Raw genomic sequence first — 26,495 nt, 5'->3', positions numbered from 1 at the left:
CATTTTCGACACTAAAAGCAGTTTTATGAATATCTTCTTCATGGATTTCAATTTGGTGAAATCCCTTCGCCAAATCGAGAGTAGAAAAGTATTGGCATCTGCCAAGCTTGTCTAGAATTTCGTCGATATTCGGAATTGGGTACTTGTCATCAATAGTAACTTGATTGAGTTTCCTGTAGTCGATGACAAGTCTCCATTTGGATTTTCCGCTGGCGTCGGCCTTCTTAGGGACGATCCAAATCGGAGCCGAATACGGAGAGTTGCTCTGACGTATTATTTTACTGTCTAACATTTCTTGTATTTGTTTACTGACTTCATCCTTATATATATAAGGGTAACGATAACTTTTACTTTGAATTGGAATATTATCCGTTGTCCTTATTCTATGTTTAATTGCATTAGTAAAAGAGAGTTTGGTATTTTCTTCATAAAAAATATCTTTATATTGTTTTATTAATTTTAGTAATTCTTTCCCTTCTTCACCATTTAAATGATCTGTTCTTATCTGGTCTAGCAATGGTAATTTTTCCAAAATTTCTTCTATTATATTGAAATTCAATATCCACTTTATCTTCAAAGGGAATTACGAGTAAATCTGTTTTATTTCCTACTACGTATTTCTGCTTTCGCAAACATAACATAATTTTCTATATTATAAATTCCTTCTTCAATTCTTAAATTGTCCTTTAGAAAAGTTTCTCTTATGTATCCTAATCCTTGTTTTTGGTCAACTGGTATATCTGTTTTATTTCCTACTACGTATTTCTGCTTTCGCAAACATAACATAGTTTTCTATATTATAAATTCCTTCTTCAATTCTTAAATTGTTCTTTAGAAAAGTTTCTCTTATGTATGCTAATCCTTGTTTTTGGTCAACTGGTATATCTATTTCATTTAGTTCGACTTCTTAAGCATCTTTATTATTAAAGTTTAATGTAATTATTTTGTCGATTGTTTTTAATAGTTCATTTTCGTAGTCTATTATCTATCTATCCGTCAAATTCAGTGTGGAATTAGCAGACTAAAAATTATATTTTTTTATTTCTATCACCTAATTCAATAAACAAAGGAATCTGCACCTTTTCCGTTATTTCAATCCAATCAAATGGGGTGGCGCAACAGTCCGTTGTGAACCAGGGCCTAGTGACTTACAACTCTCAACCATTCCTGTGTGCGAGTAATGTTGTCAGGAATGGAGGGGACCTACAATTTTATGCTGAATCCGAACGGCTAGTTTGAGAAAGCACTTTTTCATGACAAGAATTACTCTTGAAGGATTTGTCAATTCCTCGCAAGAGGCAGTACCCGCGAAAATTAATTTTTTTTAAAATTAAGGTGGCACAGGCAGGGATTGAACCCAAGACCCCTTTCATGACAGTCCAACGCACAAACCATCATGCCACGGGTACTCGCAATTTCAATATTGTGACTTAATGTCTTTAAGTTCAGGGGTTCTTCTAAAGAAGTATACCATTTAGGATGGCAAATATCTGGGTTAATTATTGAATGAGTAGCCCCCGTATCAATTATAAATTTGAGAGGCCTGGTTTTAGATGATACTATTATATAGGGTAATATACTTCCAAGGCTCGTAAGTGAAAATTTTCACCCTGGTTCTGTTTGTTATTAGTTCTATTTTTCCTCTTTTGTGCAAGACCTATTTCCATAGGTTCTGAAACCTGAGGATTATTATTATTGCTAGAATTTCTAAAAGGATTCTTATTGTTGTTGTAACCGTGGTTGTTATTATTGTAGCTCTGGGTATTATAAATATTATTATTATTACCACTGTTGTTCTGTGTGTTATTAATATTTTGATTATTTTTATTATTATTAAATTGTCTATATTGCCATGATGTATTAGGATCGATAGTGATCAAATGGGGGTCTTATATATCGGTTGTTGTTAGGTGGTCTTGATTGCGATGCTGTACTAGTATTATTTGGTTAATATTGATCGAATGAAGTTCTACCATTTGAATTGTCAGATTGTTTAGGTTGCCGAAATGTATTGGAATTTAACGGTCTGTTATTGTTATGTGATTGTAAGTGTGTATGTGTAGCTTTGTTGAACGGATTGTAATGTGCGTATCCATGTTGAAGATGTTGATTGCGCTTTCTAAATCGGTTGGGTTAATACAACATAGTAGTGAGCGCATGGGCTCAGGTATTTTATTTCTAAAAATGACCAAAGCTGACAACTTGTTGTTTTCTATATTGGAATTAATTAGACCTGAAGTACTTTCTGAATTTTCGAAGATTTGCTTTGTTTTGACGTTGAGCCGTCTTAATGTTGATTTTATCTCATTAAAAAAATCTATACTATTAGTTTTAAATTTAACTGCTCTCAAATCATCGAATAATTCTTCGAGAGTTAACCTATCTCCAAAATTATTAATGAGGGCCGCTTTTATTTCGGTCCATGAAGTAATATGTACGTTAATTTCGATGACTTCCCTAGCTTCTCCTTTTCGTTTGGACTTTAGATAGTCCGAGAAAATGCTTTGGGATAATTCGTCATATTTTGTTAAAATTGGATGAATTTTATCTACTAAGTCTATGAAATTTTGTAAGTCCCTAAAATCTCCATTAAAATCGGGGAGCTTAGATATATATTTAAGGGGGTCAATGTTTACAGTCAACATGTTTCCTTGGTTATTTTCTGAAAAAAAATGTCCTAGTATCTCCGAAATCTGATTACTTTTCTGTTTAGCTTGTTCTAAATGTTTTGAAATATCTTCTACCGAAGAACCACTTTCAGACATATTATAACATTCTACACAAGAGGTTATTAATTATTCCAAATTAAGTATTCAAATATAAATATACGTAAAATAATAAAAAAAAATATACACATATGTGTTATATCCAAGCACACTTGTGCGCCCCAACAAATTTCAAACAAAGATAAACCCCCGCAAAATCTTGACTTCAAATTCAATTAAACACTTTGTAATAATTCTTCAAAGATGATGCAACGATAATAAACATAAATTGCATATCAACACTTCTTGGCCTTCAGCCTTGTGCAAGAGTATCAAATGGATATCAAAAGTATTTGACAATATTGAATCATTGCATCATCCGCAGTCAAACAAAGGTTTGCAGCGTTAGCATATTAATAATATAAAAGGGATCTCCAGATCTCTTTCTAGTTTAGTTTTTTCACTAGTTTATCAACGTATAGCCGATGATTTCCCCCGACCAACGGTAAGGGACCTGACGCTTAAATAAAAGTGTTTTTAATTAAAATAAAACGTTATTTTATTTCGGTTGCCCTGTTCCCAGAACAGGAAGAAAGATTTTTTTTGAATCTTTGAGAAAACTTAATTAAAATTGGCGCAGTCGTTAGGATTCCAGTCAGACTATAAGTGAAAATTATAATAGACATGGTAATCCAGTGGTCGAACCGGAAATAAAATTTTTTTTCGCGACCCAAAAAATTTGTTTTTATTGTGAAAATTAATAAATACAAAAAAGTGTTTTAGTTGACAATAAAAAATAAATGCAAACAAAAAAAATTAAATAAAGTGAAAAGTGATTAATTTTCGAACGAAAATCGTGAGTATCATTTAACTAAATTTAAAGACAAAAAAAAAATAATAATTTTTCGAACGAAAATCGAAAATTATTGAAAAAGAAATTATTTAGTAACCAACGCCAGTGAAAATAGTTAATGTTGCGAAACCTCATAGAGAGGAAATAATTTTCAGTGAAGAGTGAAAAGTGGAAGAGTGGAAGTGAAGTTAAAAGCGATTGAACAATCAAGAAGTAAATTAATTGAAAAGAAAAAGAAAAATTAATAAATCAATAAAAAGGACATAAGGAAAAAATAAGTAAAAAGTGCAAACAAATTAAAAACAAAATAAAAATAATAAACCAAAAGGAACGATAACAAGAAAAACCAAAAAGGTTAAGTGCAACATATAGTGCAACTAAAGAAAAAATATACCTACCTTAAAAAAATTTTAAAATTTATGGTTCAAATTATATGTGGAAAATCCACTTGAACTGAACGTGGATGTAAGTGGCATGATCTAAAGCCCCAACGAGATCAAGTTGATGAACCGAATCAGAAGAGATTCGCAACGAGCTGAATTAAGGCAGCTTAAATATAACCAGCAAAGAAACTTTCAAGAACAAGAAGACAACATGGAACCATCAGTAGCACAACAACAGCAACAGCAGCAGCAACAACCACCATTAGTAGGAGGTAATAATAATTTAAGATCTTTGGAATTAAATCCCCTTAAATATATAGAAAGATTACAAAATTTTGACGGTAAAACCGAAGACCTTCCTATTTTTATTTCAAATGTGGATGATATAATCCCAACATTATTAACTTATAAAGACATTTCTCAAAAAACGTGCATAAATATTCTTAAGAGTAAATTTATAGGAAGAACCAGACAGGCTATCGAAATTCATACCCATCTTACTAGATGGATTGATATAAAAAATATGCTTTTGCAAAATTTCGGTGGATTTAAAAATTCGTTCCAATTATATGAGGATCTCAGAGCTTCTTAATATAGAGGCGATCCGCTTTCCTTATTAAACCAAACAAGTTTACAAGAAAATAATATTTCTGATATCCCTCGTAATAACGAAACAGCGCTTTAAATCTTCAAAGAAAGATTACCGACGCATGAGAACAATTCTATATGCATTAAAACCCCCAACCATGGAGTCAGCACTTCATGAGATAACTCAAGCAGGATTTATCACACGACAAAATAATGACTTTAATAATGAAAAACACAAGCACACTAACACTAATAAAAAAAAATGAAAATAGGTATGAGAATAAGAATAAAAATAATAATAATAACTTTAAAAATACTAATAATCCATTTAGGAATAATGAAAATAATAAAAATTGGCAACCAAAACCTTATTTGCCGAACAATCAAAATAATTATAACAGACCAAATAATAATAATTATAATTATAACAATAATAACAGAAATGGACAGCATCCTCAAAGATTTGAACCAATGGATATCGATCCAAGTTCATCCCAAGTAAGGAGAGCACATGAAGCTAACTACGTAGACAAACAAAAAGAACAAACGCAAGCAAATTTTCGGCATTTTGCCTCGGAATCTCACTTCCCTATATTAAATTAGAAAAAGGGAATACAATTTTAAGACTCCTTATTGACACCGGAGCAACTAATAGTCTTTTGCGGGAACAAGTTTCTCCAAAAGAATTTACAAAATGGCGTACCAATCCCATGACACTACAGACAGCAGGAAACTCTATAGCAGTAAAAAAAGATGTATTAATACCAAAAAACAGATTTGCACTATCTGTAAAAAATGATTGTGAATTTCAAGTGCACACCTTCAATGAAGAGTATAATGGAATAATTGGAAATACTATTTTGATTCCAAATGATGGAGAAATAAATTACAAAGATAAAACATTGAAATTGAATGACGAACTCATTCCTTTATTCTTCAGCGAAAATGAAGAAAAGGAATATGAAAAGACAATCAATTATTTTAATGAAATAAAACCTGTAGACTCCATATTAAATAATGAAGTGAAAAAGGATCTGCGAACAGATCACTTAAACAAAGAAGAAAAACAAATATTATAAAGGGTGATTTTTTTGAAGTTAGGATTTTCATGCATTAGTATTTGACAGATCACGCGGGATTTCAGACATGGTGTCAAAGAGAAAGTGCTCAGTATGCTTTGACATTTCATCATGAATAGACTTACTAACGAGCAACGCTTGCAAATCATTGAATTTTATTACCAAAATCAGTGTTCGGTTCGAAATGTGTTTCGCGCTTTACGTCCGATTTATGGTCTACATAATCGACCAAGTGAGCAAACAATTAATGCGATTGGGACCAAGTTTCGCACTCAGTTTACTTTATTGGACATTAAACCAACCACACGAATGCGTACAGAAGAGAATATTGCGTCTGTTTCTGAGAGTGTTGCTGAAGACCGTGAAATGTCGATTCGTCGCCGTTCGCAGCAATTGGGTTTGTGTTATTCGACCACATGGAAGATTTTACGCAAAGATCTTGGTGTAAAACCGTATAAAATACAGCTCGTGCAAGAACTGAAGCCGAACGATCTGCCACAACGTCGAATTTTCAGTGAATTGGCCTTAGAAAAGTTGGCAGAAAATCCGCTTTTTTTATCGACAAATTTTGTTCAGCGATGAGGCTCATTTCTGGTTGAATGGCTACGTAAATAAGCAAAATTGCCGCATTTGGAGTGAAGAGCAACCAGAAGCCGTTCAAGAACTGCCCATGCATCCCGAAAAATGCACTGTTTGGTGTGGTTTGTACGCTGGTGGAATCATTGGACCGTATTTTTTCAAAGATGCTGTTGGACGCAACGTTACGGTGAATGGCGATCGCTATCGTTCAATGCTAACAAACTTTTTGTTGCCAAAAATGGAAGAATTGAACTTGGTTGACATGTGGTTTCAACAAGATGGCGATACATGCCACACAGCTCGCGATTCTATGGCCATTTTGAGGGAAAACTTCGGAGAACAATTCATCTCAAGGAATGGACCGGTAAGTTGGCCACCAAGATCATGCGATTTGACGCCTTTAGACTATTTTTTGTGAGGCTACGTCAAGTCTAAAGTCTACACAAATAAGCCAGCAACTATTCCAGCTTTGGAAGACAACATTTCCGAAGAAATTCGTATTATTCCGGCCGAAATGCTCGAAAAAGTTACCCAAAATTGGACTTTCCGAATGGAACACCTAAGACGCAGCCGCGGTCAACATTTAAATGAAATTATTATGGACCAATCTAACGTTTCGTAGTACCCGTGGCATGATGGTTAGTGCGTTGGACTGTCATGCAAGGGGTCTTGGGTTCAATCCCTGCCAGTGCCACCTTAATTTAAAAAAAAAAAAAATTAATTTTCGCGGGTACTGCCTCTTGCGAGGAATTGACAAATCCTTCAAGAGTAATTCTTGTCATGAAAAAGTGCTTTCTCAAAAACTAGCCGTTCGGATTCGGCATAAAATTGTAGGTCCCTTCCATTCCTGACAACAGTACTCGCACACAGGAATGGTTGAGAGTTGTAAGTCACTAGGCCCTGGTTCACAACGGACTGTTGCGCCACCCCATTTGATTTTTGAATCTAACGTTTCAAATAAAGAATCGATGAGATTTTGCAAATTGTATGCGTTTTTTTTTTTTTTAAAGTTCTCAAGCTCTTAAAAAATCACCGTTTATAAATTAATAAAAGAATGCGACTGAGCATTTTATAAAAAGTGTGATAATTTAACTTTTACAAATCATGTAAAACATAACATCCCAACGGAAGATAATTCTCCCATATACACAAGGATATACAGATATCCTTAGATCCACAAAAAGGAAGTGGATAGACAAATAAAAGAAATGTTAGAATCAAAAATAATTCGAAAGTTAAACAATGTTACTAAAGAAAATAAATATGCTATTCCAATCATGGATTCGATATTAGATAAGCTAGGATAAGCAATATATTTTACAACGTTAGATCTTACAAAAGGATTTTATCAAATAGAAGTTGAAGCTAAAAATAGGAAAAAAACAGCATTTAGTACATTAACGGGACATTATGAGTTCGTAAGAATGCCATTCGGTTTAAAGAATGCACCTGCAACTTTCCAAAGACTCATGAATGAGGTCTTGAAAGATTACATAGGAAAAATATGTTACGTTTATTTAGATGACATCATAATATTCTCCTCTAATCTACAAGAACATATGGATTCACTCCATAAAATCTTATTGACACTCAAGAATGCAAATCTTAAAGTATCACTAAATAAATCTGAGTTTCTACGAAAAGAGACAGAATTTTTAGGGCATGTAGTAACCCCAAATGGTGTAAAACCAAATCCAAAGAAAATTGAAACTATAAAGAAGTTTCCTATCCCAAAAACAGTAAGAGAAATACAAAGCTTTCTACGCTTAACAGGATACTAAAGAAAATTTATAGATGACTTTGCAAAAATAATTAAACCTTTAATTTTATGCCTAAAGAAAAACAGCAAAATAAATATAAATGACCACGATTACAAAGAATCTTTTCATAAATTGAAAACGTTAATGACTAACGATTTAATAAATAGACACCCTGACATCTCAAAAGAATTTATACTAACAACTGACGACAGCAATTTTGCTATTGGAGCCATGTTAAGTCAAACCCATGGACCTCTCAGTTTTGCCTCGAGAACACTTAACAAACATGAGTGCAATTACAGTACAATTGAAAAGGAATTATTAGCAATAGTTTGGGCAACGAAGCAATATAGACATTACCTTGTAACGGAACCGAGGTGTTGTCGGCAAAAGGACTTTTAACAGAAGTTCCGCATTCTCTTATATGGTAGGGGTGCTATTATCCTTAAAACACAATCACATAGCACATGGTCGGAACAGGTCGGTTAGAGTGCCTTTAAACCTTCCTTCCCTTACCACCATTACAACCCTCCACTTACAGGTGCAGCGGGCTGATCCTGGCAGCAGGAAGGAAGGGTGTTCAGGTCACAAAGGCGTGGCATGCTAGCATAAGCACGTCCTAGCTCGTCGGAATAGGGGGGTTCTTGCCTTCGTAACGCTGAATGTTTGTTACGTATTTTCATGCCGGGGTAGATATTAAAAAAAGTTCGGGTTCAAAAAAAGGAGCCCAAATTCGTCCTGAAATAAAACTGGTTTCTTAACAAAAGGTTCCAAGGAGGAGAGAGCCCGATGGTGTTGCCTCTCGGAGGGAAACCCCACCCACGCATCCTAAAAGATACGACCATGGCTGATATGTCCTCGATTGTATATCAGCCCCTAATCCAGAGACTACCTACATATCAACTCATCCAGAAAAACAAAACTCGAAATTCCATTTACATTTACATTTTGTTTTTGACTTGACTTGACTGTACTCGGTCTTATTTGTTTACCTTGCGTCACCGCCACATCCACCTAAATCTTCACTTACGCGAACTTCATATTACCAATCCACCGATGTAGCTTTAAAATAAATTGCGAAAAATAATGAAATCCAACAGAGGATTCAAGAAAAGAATTCTTTTACCATTTTTTCAAAAATACTATCCAAATATTTATTCATAACCCCAAAATTTAGCAAAATATAAATATATTCTAAAAAAAATACAACAAAAGTATTGTGAATAAAAAAAATCAATCTAACTTCAAACCAACCGTCAATAATAAGTAATTTTTTTTTTGAAATTCCGAAATGATTACATTAATTATTATATTTTTTTACGGAACCTTTAAATTGTGAAATCTTATCAAACGATTAACTTTCGTAACCCAAAATTAAAAAAAAAAATTAATTAATGAAAGTGTATCTTTTATTTCGACGCAGACTGTGAATGCCTCGTATTTTCGATTGTTTATTTTTTTGGGTATTTCTATATAGGTATTTATGTATGTACAATGTACATATGTAGACAAAATATTACTATGTAGTCCGCAATACAAAATTTCGGTTGATCAAGTTAAAAAAAATATATAGCATATACTTAGGATAAAATTAATGGTTTTAATTAATTTAATTTAATGAAATTACCCTTTTTTTAAAAAATGTTTGCAAAAAAAAATTAAAGAAAATTATTATTCAAACAAAATTTATGACTATATATACCTAATGTTAATTATTTATTTATTTAATAACTGTCTAATCGCTTCGAAGTTCACCACGTCAGATAGTATGTACTTATGTAACTGCCCAAGGTATACACGTTGCATACCCACAGGCTTACTTTCGCTCTCTTTTTTTTTTCTTTATGTATTTTTTTAAGGAAAATTTGTGTAGTAAAATTCTATTTATATGTTCAAATTGAAAGTTTTAAAATAAATGTTTAACGAAATGACTTACCCAATTCCTGTGGGGAGGTGCACCGCTCCATAGGTTGATTTGACCTTTGTATGTACCTCATTCAGGTATGGCTGCAAAACACAAACTTTAAAAAATGAACACAAAAACAAAATCACTACACTTTTTTTTCTAAGAGAATTTCCTCTCTTTTTTTTTATATAACAGATAAATCGATCTTTTGCACTTATTTTTGTCGGGTAAGTTCAAACTTTTTTTTTTTACACAACGATTACTTTTGGTGAACATATGGTGAACCCGGAAGGATAGAGGTGAAATACATATTAGGGATATTATTCAAATAAAATAGGGAAATTATATAAAAAACTACATAATGATACAATCGGAATAAAAAACTACGTAATTCAACAATCCAGGAAGTGATGAAGAGTGTGGTGAGGAAGCCGATGATGAGGTGGTGAGAAATTCTCGCTTAGACCGTAGGTACAGTCTGCACAAATGTTTTGGGTACAGTTTGTACTTAACACGTTTCTGGAAGATTTCTTCTAAAGATGATGACGAGTGCTGGGTATTGGTTTTGGGTTCGTTTGTGGGTGCTCCTGAGTCGTAGGCGACTTTGTTTTTGGGGGTGCTTAGGAGCAAATTCTTACACTCTTTTTTTTTCCTTTTTGTGGAGTTTTGCGGGTGCTTGGGCAGTTTTTTTGCTTGTTTAATATTTTTTCACGTTTAGTATTTTTTTAATTTTTAAAAGGGTTAACTATTTTTTTCGTTTTTTATGGGCGAGTAATAAGGGTTTTCTTTTCTTTTCACTTCTTTTTACGGTTTTTTTTTTTACTTTTTCTTTTCTAAAACACCGATCTCGGCACGTGTAAATCGGGTTTATTTTTTTTATTAGTTTTTAAGTTAATAAACCGAGTTAAAACTCATACACGATTTTTTTTTAAATTATTTTTTTAGCGTTTAGGTGGAAAATATTAATAAAAAAAAAAATTACACCAACTTAGTATAAATTTTATTTTTCTCAAATGAACTTAGTTATAAAGTAAATGCTTGCATTGACCGCTCTTCAAGATCCTCTTAACTCACCACACTTACATTTACCTGCATCTTCAGCAACGCCGCTGTATTGTCTAAAGGTTGTACAATAATTAATTTAACTTGAATGGAATTGAAAGAACAGAAGGTTCGAATGTTGGCTATGTGACTACCGGATGACCTCAACTTTACCGACGGTTTGTTTTTTTAAAAAAAAAAGGAAATAAAGTGCGAGGGAATGAAAAACGTTTTCTACAAAACTTATACATTTCTGACGGTTAACGTTAGAAATGGAGAAGAAAAGAAACGATTTTGAAAGTATAGTATCGACCCACGCCCGAGAATAAGTCTCATGATCGGATTGAAGTTAGCCGGGTTTATTTAGAATAGTATATCTACCTCTTAATATCCTTTGAGTGAAATACCCCTAAAAGATTCCCGTTTTCATCTTGCAACTCGTAAAGATTATTACCTATAACTTTTCTTATTACGGATTTTATGAATTTAGGACATAATTTAGAGTTGATCTTTTTACTTGCATCGCTCAAAACAAAATTTCTTTTAAAGACTACGTCGCCAACGTTGTACTGTACATTTTTGCTTCGAGTATTGTACGTATGCTCGTACGTTTCATGAGCCTTTGCTAGGGAATCCTTGATGGCTGAATGTAAGATGTTCATCTTCGATGACTTTGGAATGACGTTTATTTCGGAGTTGTTAACACAGTCGAGTTTTCGTAAGAGTTTATACTCTGAACCATGCTCCACCATTCTTTGGCCAAACAGGGCTTCGTATGGTGAAATACCGATGGCAGAATGGGCAGCTGTCCTAAGAGCGCAAGCGATGGCAGGAAGATGTACATCCCAATTTCTCTGATCCTTCCCTATGTATGACCTGATTGCAGAAAGGGTTGAACGGTTGACGCGTTCACTGGCATTGGCTTGCGGAGCATAAAAGGCAGTTCTAACATGCTGAATACCATATGAGGATAACAATTTTGTAAACGATGAACCGATAATTTGCTTGCCATTATCTGTAAGGATAGATTCGGGCACACCAAACAAGCATAAGATTTCTTCGATCAAAAATCTAACTGCCGTTTCTGACGTAGCATTTCTCAAAGCTTTTATGATGACAAATTTCGTTAGCTGATCGAGAGCAATTAGTATGTAAATATTTCCGTTTTTAGACCGAGGATATGGTCCAAGAAAATCCATGTAGATGTGTTGGAAAGGACGTTCCACTACGAAAGCCTTCCCCATAGGTTGTCTTAAAATTTGGTTGGAAGCTTTTGACATCTTACATACCTCACAACTACTTACGAAAGACTTAACTTGGGTTGCCATGTTCGGCCAGAAAAATCGCTGTCAGAGCCTGTTAAGAGTTTTACCTAACCCGCCATGCGCAGCCCTTGGCGGCCGATGAGCCAAAGTAATCAGTCGATTGGTCAGCTGCGATGGAATCCATAACTTCCAGCCTAGGTCATCCTCCAGAGGATTTCCTGTGCTGTGTCTGACCTTCTTGTACACAAAATTGTCTGAGACTTGAAGGTCGGGCAGCTGTTCTTTTTGGTTTGTGATGTTGTCAATGATCTTACCATATTCCTCAGATTTAAAACTGGGGTCTGATAGATCTATGTGCAGCACATCAGAAGGATATTTCTCCGACGAGGCATCTAGGTTCAATTCGTCTGTCGCAAAAACTCTTGACAGAGCGTCTGGTACGACATGTTGCGATCCCTTACGATGCTCTATATTGAAGTCATAACCTTGAAGTTTAAGACTCCGTCGAGCCAACCTACCACTGAGGTCCCTTTGATTCATCAACCACCTTAAACTAGCATGGTCAGTCACTACCTTAAAGTGGTATCCGTCTACATAGGGACGAAATTGTTTTACGCTCATAACAGCAGCCAAGCATTCCCGTTCAGTGACGCTATAATTACACTGGGCTTTGTTCAATTTGTGTGAATAGAAGAAAATGGGGCGTTCGTTGCCTTCTTCATCCTTTTGACATAATACGCCACCGATGCCAGTCGATGACGCATCACACAGAATGATGAAGGGCTTGGTGTAATCGGGGTTCACTAAAACGGGTGCCGAAGTTAGAATATCCTTAATCTTTTGAAAAGACTCTAGCGCTTCACTATTAAATTCAAATTTAACGTTCTTTTTTAAGGTGTTATTGATAGGGGTGTCAAGAGTGCTATAATCTCTTATGAATCTGCGATACCACCCAGACATGCCAAGGAACCGACGTACCTGTCTTTGATTTTGTGGAACCGGGAAATCTCTTATACCAGAGACTTTTGCCGGGTCTGTTTTAAGACACCCATTGCCGATTACGTATCCTAAATATTTTAGTTCTTTAAAACAGAACTTCAACTTTTCCAAATTGATTGTCAAACCTGCTGCTTTGAGTTTTTCAGCGACGATGTTTAAGAAACGAAGGTGTTCCTCAAAAGTGCGTGTGACTATCAGAAGATCGTCCAAGTAAACAAAAACATTTTCTTTTAATTCGTGGGGTACCACTTTGTCCATTAACTTGCAAAGACGTTGGGGTGCATCGCAAAGGCCAAAGGGCATTACCTTGAATTGGTACAGAGGCCTACCGGGAACTGTAAACGCTGTCTTTTCCCGTGAAGATTTCTCCAGCGGTATCTGTAGAAAAGCGTCTTTAAGATCCACACTAGAAATATAGTGCGTATCTGAAATCCGACTAAGCAAACCCTGTATATGAGGCAAAGGATAGGCACTTTTCTTCGTCTTACCGGGTTTTCGTATCAAGACCACCGGAGAGCTCCATGGGCTATTGCTTTCTTCAATTATACCCATGTCAAGTAACTTATCCAATTTCCCATATAATAGTTCTTGCACCGCAGGAGAAACAGGATAGTGTCGCTGTTTTATCGGCTCGGCATCCCCTGTGTCGATTTCATGTTCCTCCAGTGTTGTTTGACCTAAGCCAAGAGTGGCAAAGGACGGGAACATACTGATGGCTGTTTGAAGTTTATTGAATTCTTCTCCCGATAGCTCACGCATCTCCGAAGACGTATTGTTTAAGGAGGTCTTTAGAGGTGAAATTTCGGAAATTAAATGAGGAGCTATATCAAAAGACTTCCAAAAATTTATCCCAAGATACAACTGTTGCTGTAGCGAAGGAACTAAATACATTTCAATCTTTTTGGTGATGTTTTTGTAGGTGATATCTGCAACGAATTTACCAGTGATAGGTTGATTACGACCATCCGCTGTTCTTACATTGGACGAGAACCGTGAGCAAACAACTTTATGTTAGTTTAGAAAATCATCGCCATCCATGCCCAAGCAACTTATGCTAGCACCACTGTCTAGCAATCACAACATACTTTCACCAAAAATTTTTATCTTGGCATAGGGGCGAGGATCATCAGAACAACACAAAGTTGTTGCTTCTATACTTTTAAACGCGTTTCTTCTATTTTTCTTTCGTTCTCGGATCCGAGTTATTCTATTAGAAACTGGAGGTTTTGAGCTACCGAAAATCCTATCTCTGGCGGCATAATACCTTATTTGTCGTTCGTGAAGGCTTTTCAACGGAGGTGAATTCTTAGCTTTCGGAGGTGAAATATCTGTTTTTATCTTTTCTTCATTAGCTGGTCTTTTTAAAATTTGTACTTGAAAATTTCTGTTTTTGCAATCTATGTTGGAATTATGATCTAATGCAAATCCGGTTTCTGGTCTCGCGAGCAAGCCATCCCGGTCGACGGTTTGCTCTTGCGAGAGTTTCCCGCGCATTTAGGACTTGTGCATTGAGGTGAAGATGTACTTTCTTTTCCGCAGCGGTAACAAAACAAGGACCTTTGTGAGTCTGGACACTCCATATAGCCGTGACCTAACTTTTTGCAGTTCCAGCAGGTATAATTGCTGGTATCTCTTTGCATCTGCATGGCTTCCAGAGAAGCTGTTTCTGGATCTGCGACTACTTCGGCTACCCTATACTCACTAACATTTCTATGAAAGGGTTGACTTATGGTATTTTTAATCTTCTGTTTGTTTTGATCTTTAATGTATTTTTCCATATTACGGCAAACATAAGCCAATTCATTAAGGCTCTGGGCCCTAAAAGTCAACAACAACTCTCCCATTCGACTTTTCACGTTTTGTTTGATCAGAATTAGTAATTCATGATTTGAATAGCCAAAAAAAATCGTCAAAGCTTTCGTTAGGTTGCTGACGACGTTCATATAATTTCATTGAAAGCTCAGCATCAGTCTCAAGAGACCGAAACTGTTCTATCAATGCATACCTAAGTCCAGGCCAATCTATTCTAGGATTGGATTTACGGAAAACCCAATACCAATCTTCAACTTGTCCGGTTATAAAATGGTGAAAATTCGCTACAACCTCAGGCCATGATGAAAGATATGTTTCCTTTAAAATCTCTAACTTAAAAAGAAAATCATCAACCGTCATTTTGATATTATCATATTTCAAACCCCACTTGTGGTAAGCGAGAAATTTGTAATTGGAGCCAGAATTATAATTCTGTCGTGAATGAGTGGGTTGTTGGTGTTGGTAGTGCAGGTGTCATCTAAATTCATGTTTCTGATACGCGTGAGAAACTCATCTGCATTGGTGTTTAGACTTGGGTAATTTACTCTTGATGCTGAATCAGGAATATTATGAGCTGTTACATTAGGTTCTGTAGCTGAAGGAACTCGCCTGCGGACTTCATATTCGCTTGGAACAGAAGGAGTAGTTTGTCTTAAAGTTTCTCGGATGATCTCCGCCATTTGATTTTTCATTGCGACCCTATTGGCTTCTAATTCTTTGCGAATAACCTGCAGATCCTCTGACCTACTAACTCCTATCGAAGCAGTTACAAGGCCCTGAATGTAAGCTGGTAAGTCTAGTTCGTCCTGGTTGTTTAATGGCTGGGTCTGTGGTATCCAACTATCCCTATTTCTAAGAACGGCTTGAGATCCCATTAGTACCTCTGGGTTGGCATTCTTTGCAGAGGGGTCTCCTTCTGGAGGAGCTTGATTTGGGGGAACATTGGGCGGTAATCTTGATCCTAAGTTGTGTATATCCGGGTTGGAATTACTAGCCATGGCTTCGAGTGGAAGGCTTATGTTGTTAGAAACACTAATTGCTTTATTGTACCCGCGACCACGTAGTTTTTGACCTGATCCGCGCCCACGAGCGTATAGACTAGATCCACAACCACGAAGAGATTGAATGGGTGCTTGACCACGAGAAGAACGTAAATTATGTTTTTTCCTATCCTCACCTGAAGACATAAGATTATCTAACGTGAGCTTCTAAACCTTTTTAATAAATAAAACCAGATCGAAAAGAAATAAAATAAAAAAACTAAGTGATTGATTAAATTACTTAAAGACAAATTCAAAGAAAAATTAAAAAGGATTATACCATAAGAAAATTATAAAAAAAAAATAAAGAAATCAAATTTCAATTGCTAAAAAAAATCTTGAACTAAATAATAAAAAGAAATTGAAATTTGAACTAATAAACAAATGATTCAATTAGAAAACAAACGATTATAAATAATATATCAAAAGAGAATACAAAAAATTGTTTGTGCCAACGGTTCTAAAATATGTCTGGTGGATGTGACGTGTCAAGGTAAATATCTAAATATCGAATAAAAGTTTTTCTGTTATAATATACTCCCTTGGAATTTTTGTGTGGAAGCTGAACATTAATTATGTGTTATAAAACACAAAACTTACTCGACTGTTACAAAATTCTATCTCGCTTCATGATAATGACCCTTGCTCTTCAAACGTCTTATTGAAAAATGCAAAGCCCTTCGCGCCCCGCAAAAACGCAAAAACAAAAAATAAAAATAATTTGTGCGTGATAGGTAGTGATGACTCTTCATCGGCGCTAGAAGTATTGCCCTCTTTAAAATGGATTCATTTGTCTCGTTTTACCCCATTAACGACACCTGATGCTATAATTACTTATGCATCTAATAAACTAAATTTAGCTAAAAACACTCTGTCTTGTTTTCCCTTGTGTAAACAAAATACTGATGTGACTAAATTAAAACATATAACTTTTCGGCTCGGGATTCCTACAACAGCATTGGAAAATGCTTTGAAAGGAGAAAACTGGCCCACGAATGTAAATGTGAAAATGTTTCATTTTTTCCCAAAAAAAGAAATTGTACAATTAGCAAGTGTCAACAATTAAACTATGCAAATAATAAACAACTAATCCCTCAAGATAAAAAACAACAACAACAACATAATGTTCAAACTCCCTCTCCATTCTCTACATCTCTTTCTCATTCGTCTTTAACATTATCATTCGCACAACCGTCGTCGTCGTCATCGCTATCACTGTTACCCTCGCCATCGGTAACATTGCCATCGCTGCAGCCACCGCCACCACCATCATCACTTCATCCTTCTTCATCATCATCATCATTATCATCGCCGTCATCTTGTTCTCATGAAAAAAATACACTCTCTGTATATTACCAGAATGCTGGTGGTATTAGAACAAAAACTAAAGAAATCTTTCTCGCTTCATCGTTGCATGAATATGACGTCATTATCTTTACTGAGACTTGGCTCCATGGTCACATTCAATCAGCTGAGCTCTTTGATCACTTTTTTGATGTTTACCGCTCTGATAGATGTGAATTTTCAACTCAGAGAGGAGGAGGTGTACTTATGCTGTGAATACAAAATTCTCAAGTAAGACTGTCAACCTGCGATTCAATGATAAAAAGGTTGAACAATTATGTGTCTTGGTTGATGTACGTAATGAAGTAGGAATATATACAGAAATTGTTTTTGTTGTAAGCTACATTCCTCCTAAGAGCTCTACGTTTATTTATGAAATGCATTTAAATAATATTGAATTTTTATTGGAAAGGTTACATGATTACCAACTGCCTTGTATTTTAGGAGATTTCAATTTATGTGATATTCATTGGAACTATTCCGGAGATGATAAATGATTAATTCCTTATAATGTTAAAAAAGATTTTGAAATTTTATTTATTGATTCAATATTGTCTCTTAACTTAATTCAAGTAAATTGTATAAGCAATTCTATGCAAAGATATCTAGATTTACTCTTTTTGTATAATAACCTAGCTTATGAAGTTAAAGAATCTTTATTTCCAATTGTAAAAAATACTATTTATCATAAAGCGATATGCTTAAGTTTACGAATGTATAATAATAATGTTTCTAGTTCAATTAAACAATTCCGTTGTAATGATTTTAATTTTTTAAAAGGAGAATATGATAACTTGAATGATTACTTTTTATCAATAGATTGGTCATTATATCTTTTTGGAACAAATTTGGATGCTATTTATAAAAAAATTTTAGAATGTCTATTTGATGGTTTTTGTCGATTTATTCCAAAAAACAAAAATAGGTGTAATTCAAAATTGCCTTGGAGTAACAAAAGACTCCATAATGTTAAAAAATATAAAAAATAAAGCTTTTAAAAAGTTTAAGAAAACCAAGTCTGATATTGATAAAGATCGATACTGTCAGATGCGACGTGAATACGATTTCTTAAATAAATTTGTATACAGACAATATATCTTGGATACTCAATCAAAGATATCAAGAGACCCAAAATCATTCTGGGCTTTCATAAATTCTAAGAAGCAGAACTCGGTTATTTTCAATAATATGGAGTATAAGGATCAATATTCTTCAGATTTAAATACAACATGTGATTTATTCGCGTAATTTTTTGAGAATTTTTATGTGGATCATTCACCTGTAATTATTTCAGACAGTTTAAATTATCAGTTACCTGTTTCCAACTTGGATTTAGGGCACCTTTTTTTGTCATTAGACGACGTTAAGGAAGGGATTTTGAATGTTTTTTTAGATGACTGGAAGTTTTCGTTTATAAATCCCATTTTTAAATCAGGTCAAAAACATAAAATTGAGAATTATCGTGCAATCACCAAACATTCTGCTATACCGAAGCTTTTTGAGTTGATTGTAAAAAACAAAATTTATTTTCATGTTAAAGAATTTATTTCTCCATGTCAACATGGATTCGTGAGTGGTAGATCTACTACAACTAATTTGACACTTTTTACTCAACATTTGTCAAATGCCTTGGAATCTGGTTTTCAAGTTGATGTAATTTATACTGATTTTCGGAAAGCGTTTGATAGTATTTGTATACCACTTCTTGTTCAAAAACTCAATAATTTAGGTTTCCATTCAAATTTTCTCAAGTGGATTTCAAGCTATTTGTTTAATAGAAAACAAGTTGTGAAAATTTTGAACTCGCTGTCAACAAAAACAATATATGTACCATCTGGTGTTCCACAAGGGAGCCATCTTGGTCCATTGTTGTTTTTGATTTTCATAAATGAATTACCATTATACTTGAATTTTACAAATGGTCTATTATTTGCGGATGATTTTAAAATATTTGCAACTGTTAAGAGTATCAATGATTGTATATTAATACAGAATGATATTGATACTATAAACGATTGGTGTAAAAGTAATCATCTTTCGTTTAACATCAATAAATGTAGTTGTATGTCTTTTTCCCGATGTCATACCATTATTAATTATAATTATAATATTTCAAACGTCGTCTTAGGTAGAGTTTCGGAGATTAAGGACCTCGGTGTAATATTCAATGACAAATTAAATTTCTCCGGGCATATGGATTATGTAATTGCTAAAGCGAATTCAATGTTAGGTTTTCTTAAAAGAAATTGTGCCGAATTTTCGAATCCATATGCAATAAAATCCGTCTATATGTCTCTTGTACGTCCTCATTTGGAATATGCTTCAGTTGTATGGGATCCTCATTATACAGTTTCAAAAAATCGTATTGAGAAAGTTCAAAAGTCTTTTACAAAATTTGTAGTTCGACAACTTAAATTTAATTTAGATTCAATGCCTTGTTATTCTACAAGATGCGCTTTAATTGGTCTGAACTCTTTAGAAAATCGGCGAATTGTTAATTGTGTAATGTTTGTTCATGATATATTGTCTTACCATATAAAATGCTCCGATTTACTTAATCTATTAAATTTGTATGTTCCTCAAAGATATATAAGATCAAGACAATTGTTTTATATACCATATCATAGATTTAATTATGGTTTAAATGAACCAATTTCAAGATGCATGAAATCATTTAATGAATTTGAATTATATTTAGATATAAGCCTAGAAAGGAATGTTATTAAGCAATATTTAAATGATAAATTAATTAATTAGTATGTAGTTAAAAGCAATCTGTAAGAGTTAACTCGATAGATGAAGTAAATAAATAAATATACAGAGGTAATTTATATAACAAATCTGAGAAAACGAAACAACTCGCTACGGACATAGTACGTGCCTACCAAAGCTCAAACTATCGGTCGACATTGCTTATTTTAAAAAAAAAATTTCAAAAGATCAATCTGCACAACCATAAATTCGGCTGAACCAAAAGATACGGATGCAAAACTAATCGATTGAAAATTCTGGTTATGTCAGATATTGATTTTGATTGAAATGCATGATTGTCGCAACAGGCTAAACAGGGAAAAGACTTCAAACCGATTTACTGGACGTCCGCTCACCACTTTAAATTTCACAATAAATAAAATGAAGGTACCATCAATGCAATAATAACAATCAAATAAAGTCTGTCAAATTTTTGTAATAAAAGTAGAGAAAATTATCTCAACATTTTTTTTTTCCAAACAAGAATTTCAACTTCGAACCAGGAAAAATAAAAGACGAATCGGGCCCCACGTTGGGCGCCACCTGTAACGGAACCGAGGTGTTGTCGGCAAAAGGACTTTCAACAGAAGTTCCGCATTCCCTCATATAGTAGGTGAACGATCAAAAGACTTGACCGTCAACCCGGAGATCTCTATTATGTCCTTAATCGAAAGGATAGGCAGATCCTGGTTGATGCGTTGATCGATTTATCAACGGTAGCTATAAAACGACGAGGACTTTGAATGGCTTTCGAACAAAGACCATCAAAGTTAGCGAAGCAAAACGACGAGATTGGTTAAAGCAAAAAAAACCAGCGATTTCCCCTAAGGGTTGTACAATAGTCCAAAAAATTTTATTTCGTTAGAAAGTATTTATACAAAAATGTATGTAATTTCGAAAGAGAGATTACGTTACATTTTCAGTTAAACTTTAAGGCGAATTTATAAGTATCAAAAAAGATGGCGATTGGTATAATATAGGTTACAGATTTGAATTCAAAAATTTAATTTTGTCAGTTACAGAATTGAAATTTAAATCCAATATTTAAGAGTTATTTACAAAGTTTTAAAAGTAAAAATTTATGATGATGATATTTTCTGCTTCAACATTCCGCCTCCTTTGAAAGGACTTCCTTTCAAGATGGAATCGCTGCGAGTTTGCGAATGGGTCGCCTGAATTCTCCTTTTGACGTTTTTATATCGGCGACTCTGACTCGACCATCTGGACCTTCGATGATTTTCGTGACTCTCCCCAAGAGCCACTTTTGAGGAGGTAGGTTGTCCTCGTGAATAATGACGAGGCTTCCAACTGTGATGTTTGGTCTGGACGACGCCCACTTTGCACGTCCTTGGAGTTCGTGGATGTACTCTGATGACCATTGCTTCCAAAAGTGAGTTTCGACGGCATTTATTCGTCGCCATCGTTGTAGATAGCTGATGTCGGAGACTTCTTCAATTGGCTCAGGAACTGCTTTTAGTGAAGACCCAATAAGCAGATGAGCTGGCGTTAGGGCTTCGACGTCATTGGGATCTGTGGACATCGGAGTTATTGGCCTGGAGTTCATTATGGCCTCGATCTCCACCAGCGCAGTTGACAGTTCCTCGAATGACAGCTTGGCACCTCCTAGGCTGCGATAGAGATGACCCTTTGCAACTTTAACGGCCGCCTCCCAAATTCCACCGAAGTGGGGTGCCCTGGGGGGTATAAAATGAAAATTTATGGTGGAATTAGAACAAAAATTAACAATGTTTTGTTGGTTAGATTTTTTGAACAACATATCGCGTAATTCCTTTAGTTTTGACTGTGCGCCAACGAAATTTGTCGCATTGTCACAGTGAATGTCTCTTGGGAGACCTCTACGACCTATCATCCTTTTCAATGCTCCTATAAAAGCATCAGCTGAAAGGTCTGACACAGCTTCCAAGTGAACTGCCTTCGACGAGAAGCAGACAAAAACTGCAACATAAGTCTTATACGGAACTTTGCCCCGAATTTTATAATAGGTATATATCGGACCACAAAAATCCACCCCACAACAAACAAATGGACGTGATGGTGTCAATCTTTCAGCAGGCAAGTTTCCCATAACCTGCTCATAAAGTTTTGGCCTATACCTTGCACAATGGGGACACTTTCTTACTACCCTTCGTGCTACCTCTCGAATATTTATTACCCAAAATCTTTGTCTGGTCAATGCGACAAGAGCTTTTGGACCAGAATGGTAGTTCGAATAATGAAGATGTTCGACTAGTGTCTTGCTAAAGATGCAATCTTTGGGCAGTAACAATGGATGCTTACTTTCCTCAGGCATGTTTGCATGCTTCAATCGCCCACCCACTTTCAACAAAAGAAGCCCATTCTTATCCTCGACGAAGGGACTTAGAGAATTTATGGATCCTTTAAGTCGTACGTTTGATTGTATAGCTTCAATTTCCTTAGCAAAGTACTTCATTTGAATCACGTTAACGATGATTTGTAGTGAATATTCAAGTTCATTGGCTGTCAGAAATTCACTAGGAAACGGGATTCTCCATACACGCAAATTAAGGTACCTTGCAACAAACGCAAAAATTCTGATGAGCTTTGTATACGAACTCACTCTCTCTATTGTTTCCAAATAATGGTTTTTGTCTGGTTGTTGACAATTTAAAGCTGTTTTTCGTTTTTCCAACAAAAGGTCCTCTGGAGAAGGACAGATATCTACCGTGGATGGCCAATTTTCCTCCCGTTCAAACAAAAATGCTGGACCCTTAAACCAAATTGAGTTTTGTAGCTCTCCCACGGAACATCCTCGGGAAACGACATCTGCAGGAACATGTTGGAACATGTTTCCAAACAACCTGCTTCGTTGTCTCCTGAATTTCTGCTACCCTATTTCCAACAAATGTGTTGAGCCTTGATGAGTGTGTGGATATCCAGTGCAAAACAATTGCAGAATCAGTCCAAAAGAATGCTTCCGAGAAGTTTTTGTCGATCACTCTTTGAATTTTTAACCAGAGTTTGGATAAAAGATGTGCTGCACAAAGCTCTAAGCGCGGAAGTTGTTTCTTCTTAGCTGGCGCAACTCTAGATTTGGCGACTAAAAGCTTCACTTCTACTGACCCGAACGTATCTATACTTCTCAGATATATACAGCAACCATATGCCTTCATAGAAGCGTCGGCGAAGCCATGTATTTGGTAGTTTGTTTTATTTTCTACAAACACGAATCGAGGAACAGAGAGATTTTGAATAGAGTGTAGATCGATCATAAATTGACGCCACTCAATGTCGATGTTTTGTGGAATTGATGCATCCCAGTCAACTTTATCTATCCAAAGCTGTTGTAGCAGGATCTTAGCTCGAATAATGATGGGGCTGAGCAAACCCATTGGATCGAAAAGGGACGAAGAAAGAGATAAAATGGATCTCTTAGTGTATTTTGTATACGATCGATTTGGCTTGTAAGAAAAACTGAATTCATCTGCCACAGGATTCCAAGCTATACCTAACGTGCTCGCGAGATTTGATTCAGTTAATCTTATTTCTTTTTGTTTTGTTTCCTCGATTAAGGAAAAATGATTGCTATTCCATTTTGAAAGCTCTAATCCAGCTGAATTCAAAATGGAAACAACTTCGTTTCGTTTTTGGGTTAGAGTATCTAAGTCGTCTGCTCCAGTCAACATATCGTCCACGTAAAAATCAGACTTTAGAACAGAAGCTCCTAGCCTTAAATGCTCTTGGTTTTTATCGGCCAAATACTGAAGACAACGAATTGCCAAAAACGGTGCTGATGACGTACCATATGTTATGGTGTTAAGCTGGTATGTTTTAATAGGAGTGTGTGCATCTTCTCTCCATAAGATAAACTGCAACCTCCTATGCGATGGATGTACTAAGATTTGTGGATACATCTTGACAATGTCGGCTGTTAGAGCATATCGATAAAGTCTAAAGCGAAGTAAAATTATAACAAGTTCGTCCTGTATCGTAGGACCGACCATAAGTATTCCATTCAAGGATATTTGTGACGATGTTCGGCAAGATGCGTCAAATACTACGCGCAATTTTGTAGACACGCTTTCAGGCTTAATTACACATTGATGTGGTAAGTAATAGTGAGCGATTTCGAGATTAGGATTGTGTACGACTGACATGTGACCTAAAGATTCATATTGTTTCATAAAATCTACGTATTCCGTTTTCAACGATGAGTTCTTAGATAACCTACGCTCCAGAGATAAAAATCTTCTGAAGGCTATATCATAGGAAGCTCCAAGACAGTTGGGATCTCGTTTGAGAGGTAGGTGAACCATTAGTCGACCGCTGGGTAGAACTTCGATGTTGTCCTTGAAGTGTTCCTCACATGCAGTTTGCTCTTCAGACCACATCGACTGTTGACCCTGAATCTCTTCAAGTTCCCAAAACTTCTCTAAATATTTATCCAAAGAACTATCTTTTGAATTGACGAAGCACGATCTATTCGCTTCGACTACTTTTGATTTGTATCTACCAGATACTATCCAACCTAAAGCAGTTTTTTGCAGGTGTGGAAGTCCTTCACCTAATTTGACTTGACCTGTTTCCAGCAAATCAAAGAATGCTTCAGCACCTACCAACATATCTATCTGAGATGGCTGATTAAAGCTCTCATCTGCCAAGTCCAAATTCGTAGGAAGATTCCAGTTGTTTATGTTAAGTGCTGCTTCCGGTTGATACCCTGTAATGGAGGGTGCGACTAAAAATTCTAAACAAATTTCGAAATTGTTGTATCTAGAGCGAATTGTCGATTGAGTTAGATACTTGGTTTGTGTTTCTGTATGTCCTATTCCCACTATATCGACGTTCCTTCTTTGTTTTTTAAGACAGAGCGAATTTGCAAACTTCTCATTAACAAAGTTAACCTGAGAACCAGAATCCAGTAGAATTCTACCCAACTGAAAACTACCCGATGAGTCTTTCACGAGAACTAAGGCTGTTGCCAAAATAACTTGATTGAGAACACGCTCCTTCTCCAATGCGGAATGTGCTGCAGCTGTTGTATTCAATGAACCTTGTGAAACTTCAACACTAGTACTATTATCTGTAGGCCTGTGCAAAAGGCTATGATGTGATTGCTTGCAACTCTTGCATTTATAATTCGACGGACATTTCGAAACATTGTGACCTTTTCCTAAACAATTTAAGCAAAGCCCTAATTTTTTCACTTTGAAATAACGATCCATTACTGAAAGCTCAGCAAAATCTTTACAGCCTGTAATTGAATGAGTATTGTCCCGACAAAAGATACAAGAATGCTGATGAGCAGCAAGTGAAGTTTGAGGACGACGATTGTTGACAAAAGTAGGTTTTGGTTTGTTGAATGATTTGTGAGTAAAATCCGATCGTAGCTGCTTGCTATCTCTAGCTTCCATGAACTGGCATCGTTTGTTGAGAATGGCTGCACACTCTTTCCATTCAGGTAACTTGCTATAGTCCAGCTGTTCATCCCATTTGGACTGCGTTTCTGGATCGACCTTCGACATGGCTATGTGTATTATTATTGCGTTACAAATATTTTCAAACGACCCTATCGAGAGAAGAGAACTAAATAAAGCAGATATATTATCGACTAAAGTCCTCAATGAAGCAGGAGATGATTTGGTAACCTTTGGTAGTTCTATTAATTCGGATATATTTTCCAAAAATATTAGACAATCATTGTCATAGCGCTCCTTCAAACTAAGAAGTGCCTTTGGGTAGTTGGCTTCCGTGACTTGAAAAGCCTTTACTGTACCAAGTGCTTGATCAGTTAAACACGAAAGCAAATAATTAAATTTTTCTATTTTAGTTAAGCTTGAATCTGTTTCGACTAAATTGTTGAATGAATTTATAAAATTTTTGTATTCGGAGTATTTTCCACTAAACCTAGGAAGACGTTGTTTTGGAAGACGACTAGTTGAAGTTGGGCCACTACTTAACGTTATATCTGCTACACTGCATCGCCTACCAGATCCCAAAAGCGAAATAATTTTTGATTTAGCAGTAATATACAAATCTTCGATTTCACCTCAACAAGTATCGGTCGGGGCTAAGGCTTCTATTTGGGTTTGGTAAACTAAAATTTGTTTAAAATAAGATTCCAAAATTCCTAGGCGACACTCAAGTTCAGTTGACGTTAATATATTGGTAGTTGATTCCACTATATTTTTTATACGAGTTATGCTTCCTTTAGTAGAAGACCGTTGTTGTTTTAATTCATCAAGAGTAGGTTTGGTTGCCATTGTAGAATTAATACTAAAAAATCAAAAAATGTTTTCAAACAGCAACGATAAAATCAAAAAAAATTTAATCCAATTCCTTAACTAAAAAGCTTATTTTAATTTTTATTCGAATTAAAATTAAAATAGGAGTGGGCAACCCTATTCCAAA

General features: G+C 35.3%; 2 protein-coding genes across 2 annotated transcripts; both read right to left on the bottom strand.

The window, feature by feature from the left end:
• Positions 1–21,240: 21,240 nt before the first annotated feature.
• Positions 21,241–22,557, bottom strand: LOC129944200 (uncharacterized). The gene is made up of 2 exons (XM_056053465.1): positions 21,878–22,557; positions 21,241–21,799 (listed from the first exon to the last, which is right to left on the bottom strand). The coding sequence occupies exons 1-2, from the start codon at positions 22,555–22,557 to the stop codon at positions 21,241–21,243; spliced, it is 1,239 nt and encodes a 412-aa protein (XP_055909440.1).
• A 298-nt stretch (positions 22,558–22,855) lies between these two features.
• On the bottom strand, positions 22,856–25,609 carry LOC129944194 (uncharacterized). Its single transcript, XM_056053451.1, has one exon. The coding sequence runs from the start codon at positions 25,607–25,609 to the stop codon at positions 22,856–22,858; it is 2,754 nt and encodes a 917-aa protein (XP_055909426.1).
• Positions 25,610–26,495: the final 886 nt, after the last annotated feature.

Source organism: Eupeodes corollae, chromosome 1 (genome assembly GCF_945859685.1).
Source record: "Eupeodes corollae chromosome 1, idEupCoro1.1, whole genome shotgun sequence".
NCBI lineage: Eukaryota > Metazoa > Arthropoda > Insecta > Diptera > Syrphidae > Eupeodes > Eupeodes corollae.
Note: the sequence above shows the minus strand (reverse complement) of the source record. Positions and strands in the feature narration are given on the sequence as shown.

Excerpts from the sequence above, each read along its gene's own strand:
- LOC129944194 (XM_056053451.1), bottom strand. The coding sequence starts at position 25,609 with ATGTCGAAGGTCGATCCAGAAACGCAGTCCAAATGGGATGAACAGCTG.
- LOC129944200 (XM_056053465.1), bottom strand. The coding sequence starts at position 22,557 with ATGAAGTACTTTGCTAAGGAAATTGAAGCTATACAATCAAACGTACGA. Across the intron at positions 21,800-21,877 it reads AAGGAATTACGCGATATGTT|GGCACCCCACTTCGGTGGAA; the intron begins GTTCAAAAAATC and ends TATACCCCCCAG.